At 39.8% G+C, this 5,483-nt stretch overlaps 1 protein-coding gene across 1 annotated transcript; it reads right to left on the reverse strand.

Annotated features, from left to right (window-relative positions):
* Positions 1 to 5,066: 5,066 nt before the first annotated feature.
* On the reverse strand, positions 5,067 to 5,483 carry LOC112812753 (mitochondrial import inner membrane translocase subunit Tim9). Its single transcript, XM_025857691.2, has one exon. It carries the CDS (start codon positions 5,378 to 5,380, stop codon positions 5,111 to 5,113), a length of 270 nt encoding a protein of 89 aa, XP_025713476.1. The 5' UTR covers positions 5,381 to 5,483; the 3' UTR covers positions 5,067 to 5,110.

The following is a 5,483-nucleotide window of genomic DNA, read 5'->3' on the forward strand; positions in this document are numbered from 1 at the left end:
AATGCACTTAGAAGGCAAATATACTAAATGAGTCCCTAACCCACTACCTTGAATTAGTATTCCAGATTTAGGGTTTTCCAAGCTCTAGATAGAAAGGAAGATTCAAGAAGATGGGATGCAGGACAGGTCCGTCTCAATGAGGAGTGGGGAATGTGGTGAGGGGTAGAGAAGCTATGTGCGGGTTAGGAAATCCACAGGAGGGAAGAAGCCAAGATAAGACTGTAGATAAATGCTATGGTGTGGGGAGGCACCAAAAGTCATATCCCAATTTCCCATTTGCCGCCTGGGTCCCCTTAGATCGCCACGTGGGGCGAGCAGAGCATTGGGCTTCTCTGCTCAGTAGGGAGTCTGCTTCTCCTTCTGTGCTCAGGCTCTCTCTCTCTCTCTCACTTGCTCTCACTCTCAAATAAACAAATAAAATCTTTTTAAAAAAGATGTTTAAAAAAAATTTTTTTAAGAGCTATAGAATGCTTGACACAGTAGTAGGTGGTCCATGCATATCAGCAGCCTCTTAGAGGAGAGGTATAGGCAGGGAGTCATGTGTAAACTAAATTTCCACAGGCTGCTCATGTCTTTATGTGTCAACAGTAGAAACTCAAACCCCACTGGTCCATCTGCCTCATCTGTACCAGGACACCTTTCTTCCAAAGTCTCCCCCATTTATTTCTGAGAATTCCTGGAAGAATGTGTTCTCCAATCTTCTTCCTCCCTTGGTGTTGGTTTTTGGGGTTCCCAGTCCCGTGAAGCCAAAAACAGACCTGCCCTGACTTTCCATGCCAGGGAGGCAGCTTTTGCTTTACCTCAAAGCTGTGAATCATGAGAGGTTTGAACAGAACTGGTTCATTTTAAGTCCCTATGCTGATGGGCCACGCTGTGTTCTAGGCATTCATATGGAAAAAGTCCCTCCTCCCAGTTCTGTGCTGCATTTTGTCACCCGGCCCTTAAGAAGCATGAGTCGTTCCCCAAGTATCACAAGTATCAAGTGGAACCTCATGAGAAAAACTTCTTTGGCTCTTGCTAGAAGCCCTCTGTTCATGGGCCTCAGATCTCATCCCTGGCAACAAGCTGGGGTGCAGACCACGTTCTCCTCCTGTATCACGTGCTGTCTATGTCCTGCCTATACCTCCTTGGGCCTTACCAATGGCCCAACAGGTGCATTGCTTTGCCTGTGGGCTTTGTTAGTAGCCTGCCTGCCCTGCCGATGGCCCAGCTTCTTGGGCACGGTGCTCAACCAACTTCTGTTAAGAGCAGGTGAAGACGACGCTGAGGCTTGTGTTCGACATTGGCTTCTAGAGTTCCCCACTACAATGAAGCTCCAGTGAACGACAGTGGTAACTGGCTTGATAAGGCCTCGTGTGGTGGCTCTTTCTGATGAATGTCACTTCCCCACTCCCTTAATAGTGTTTTTGGGGGGCGCCTGGGTGGTTTAGTCAGTTAAGCGTCTGCCTTCGGCCGACTGCTGCCAGCAGCAGCCTACCAGGCATGTGAGTGAGCCCCCTTGGAGGTAGATGCTCTAGCCGTGAGATGACAGTAGCCCCACTGGCATCTTGAGTACAACCTCATGAGAAACCCCGCACTAGGACCACCTAGCCAAGCCATCCCCAGATTCTTGACCTCCCGAAACCGTAAGATAATACACGTTTACTATTGTTTTACATCACCACGCCTGGGGTAATTTTTTGCACTGCATCAGAGACTACTACATTTTCTTGAAGTCTGTGATCACGATTGCTGTTATACTTACTACTTTGTCAAATAGGTGTCGAAGTCTTCCAGATCTCTTTAAAGGTGGTGATTTGTTCTTTTTTTCTTTTTTTAAATTTTGAGAGAGAAAGAGCGAGAGAGCGAGAGAGCTTGAGAGTGTGCACGAACCTGGAGAAAAGCAGAGGGGGAAAGAGAATCTCAAGCAGACTCCACGCTAAGCTGGACATGGGGCTTAATCTCACGACCCTGAGGTCCACGACCTGAGCTGAAATCAAGAGTTGGATGCTTAACCGACTGAGCCACCCAGGCGCCCCGATTTGTCCTTTTGTAAAAGCTTCATGGAAAGACCTAAGAATATGGAAGGACTCTCAATCCAGGCAGACATGAATTGGAGTACTGGTTTGGCCACCTGTGTGGCCTGGATCAAGTTACATAATCTAACTCGTAAATGTATTATGAGCATGAAAGAAGCAAATGTATTTGAAGCACTTAGGAGAGCTCATGGCTTATGGTAAGAACTCAATAAATGCTATGGCTATTGTAGTTTGTCACTTTGTAAAAAGAGAGGCCTTTAAGGGTCTTACCTTATGGGTTTGTTAACACTAGCCAGTACTCCAAAGGAGCTGCAGTGTGTCTTGTACCCTAAGTGGGGAATTTGGTTTCCATTAGAATTGTTAAATAAATTTATTGGGGCATAATTTGTACACCATAAACTCACCCATTTTAAATGTACAATTTCTGAGTTTTAGTAAATTTACCAAGTTGTGCAACTATGACCATCATCCAGTTTTAGAATATTTTTCATCACCCCAAAAAGAAATCTTGTGCCCATTTGCAATCACTTCCCATTCTCACCTCCAGCTCCAGGCAACCATGAATCTATTTTCTGTCTCTATAAATTTGCCTTTTCTGGACATTTCATAAAAATAGGACCATATAATATGTGGTCTCATGTCTGGCTGCTTCCTCATAGCCTGTTTCTGTGGTTCTTCCATGTCGTAGCATGTGTCACTACTGCATTTCTTTTTCTTGTTGAATAAAATTCCATTGTTTGGCTGTATCACCTTTTGTTCATCCATTCATCCATTGATAGACACTTGGGTTGCTTTCACGGTTTGGCTTTTACAGAAAATGTTGCTACGGACATTGGTGGACAAGTTTTTGTATAGGGATATGTTTTCGTGTAGCTTGGGTAGATACCAAAGAGTGGCATTGCTGAGTGATACAGTAAAAGTGTGTTTAACTTTTTAAGAAATTCCCAGTTTTCCAAAGTGGCTGCATCATTTGCATTTCCCCCAGCAATGTATGAGAGTTCTCCTTTATCCATATCCTTGTCAACATTTCTTGTTGTCTGACTTTTTGATTATAGCCATTCTAGTGGATGCGAAGTAGTATTGCCTTGGGGTTTTAACGTGCATTTTCCTAATGATTTATGATGGTGAGCATCTTTTCATGTGCTTATTGGTTATTCATATCTTTTCTTTGGGGAAATATCTGTTCAAATCGCTTGCCAATTTTGAATTGTTTGTCTTATTATTGAGTTGTAAGAGTTCTTGCTATAATCTTTTTTTTTTAAGATTTTATTTTTAAGTAATCTCCACACCCAACATGGGGCTCAAACTCAGAACCCTGAGATCAAGAGTCGCATGCGCTATTGACTGAGCCAGCCAAGTGCCTCGAGTTCTTTCTATACTCTGGACACAAGTCTTTTGTTGCATATGTGACTTGCAAATATTTTCCCCCAGGCTGTTGCTTGTCCTTTTATTTTCTTAATGGTATCTTTTGAAGCACAACAGTTTAAAATTTTGATGAAGTCCAATCTATCACATTTTTTTCTTTTATGGATCATTCTTTTTAGGGTTGTATCTAAGATATCTTTGTAGAACCCAAGATCTTGAAATTTTTCTTTTAAATATCTTTATAGTTTTAATTCTAACATTTAGGTCTACAGTTTATCTTTTGGCTTGTGGATGTCCACACATACCAGCACCATTTGTTGAAAAGACTACCCTTTCCCAGTGAATTGCTTTGGAAACTTTGTTGAAAAATCAATTGACCACAAATACAAAAGTGTAGTTCTGGACTCCCAGTTCTGTTCCGTTGATCTGTACGTCTATCCTTAATGTATTACCTTACTGTCTTGATTGCTGTATCTTTCAGGTAAGCTCTAAAATTTTTGAAATGAAAGTCTGCCACATTTCTTTTTTAAAAACTGGTTTAGCTATTCTGGGACTTTTGATTTTTCCTATAAATTTTATGTAATCTTATTGATTGAGAGAGAGAGAGAAAGCCCGATGAAAATTTGATGGGGATTGCACTGAATCTATTGATCAATTTTGGAAGAATTATTTTTTTTAACACTATGGAATCTTCCAAGATCCAATAACATGGAATGTCTATTTATTTAGATTTTCTTTAATTTCCCTTAGCAAAGTTTTGTAATTTTTAGTGTACTTGCTTTGCAATTCTTTTGTTAAATCTATTGCTAAACTTTTATTCTTTTTGATGATATTATGAATAGAATTGTTTCCTTAATTTCACTTTTGGATTATTCATTCCTCATATATATAGAAAGACAATTGATTTTCATATATTGGTATTGTGTCCTTCAACTTTGCTGAACTTGTTTATCCATTCTAATAGTGTTTTGAGAATTCCGTAGGATTTTCTACACACAGGATTATATCATCTGTGAAGCTTTACTTTTTCCTTTCCAACCTGAATATTTTCTCCTTTTCCTTACATAATTGCACTGGTCAAACCTCAAGTGCAAGCCTGAATAGAAGTTGCGAGATGGACAGCCTTTCCTTAGTCCTGATCTTAGGGGGAAAGCATTCAGTCTTTCACCATGAAATATGGTAGCTGTATGGTTTTCATAGATGCCCTTTTTCAGTTTGAAGAAATTCCCTTCTATGTCAAGCTTGTTGAGAGTTTTTATCATGAATGGGTATTGGATTTTGTGAAATACCTGTTCTGTATCTGTTGAGATGATCATGCAGTATTTGCCCTCTATTCTTTTTCTTTATATTTCCATTTATTTTACTTTTAGTAATAAAAAAATTCTTTCTATCTCATACATGATTGAACACATATTTTGCTTTAAAACTAACAGTCACAGTTGAAGAAACAATGGTTTATTTTTCTAATGAAATTACCAAGCTGCTGAATCTTAAGGCCTCAACAAATGTTGCATCTTATTATTTTCATTCAACAATAAGACCTCCTATTTTGATTATTCTCGGTAAATAGCAATTTTGTTTCTCCAGTTGTTTCCATTTGCCAAAGTTAGGACAGACAGTTTAATATGGTGGCTACTGCTTTCAGGGGATTCTATCAGATGAATCCTCATTTCCATCACAATAGCTGCTGGCAATCTTGCATCAAAAGTCCATCCATTAGGACTTCTCTATCGTGGTTGGCCAAGAAGTCCTGCTTTGGCTGCCAGGGCTTCATTCTGCTGAATATGATATTCCTGAAATCTCATGGATATTCTTTGTGTCATTTTTAAATATTTCTGTAAGCAATGTTCGGAACAGGTGGTCTCTTCAGGTTTTACTTCTCTTGTTGTGAAGTCTTTAACGCAATCCAAAAAGCAGGTTTCTGTAAGTTTATTGTAGGTTCCAAGAAATTCCTTAAACTGTTTTATCTGATCAGATTCTGGTATTTGTGCAGCCATATTCTATTGGTATGTTTATTAGTCACCTTTTCTGATGCATGAGTTTCCTTTTGTTCCGGAAAATTAGTTGTCCAACCTTTGCTTGAGTGTTTCTAATGACTGA

Source organism: Callorhinus ursinus, unplaced genomic scaffold (assembly GCF_003265705.2).
Source record: "Callorhinus ursinus isolate GAN/ISIS: 27379988/994484 unplaced genomic scaffold, GSC_fseal_2.0 scaffold16, whole genome shotgun sequence".
In the NCBI taxonomy this organism is placed as follows: Eukaryota; Metazoa; Chordata; class Mammalia; order Carnivora; family Otariidae; genus Callorhinus; species Callorhinus ursinus.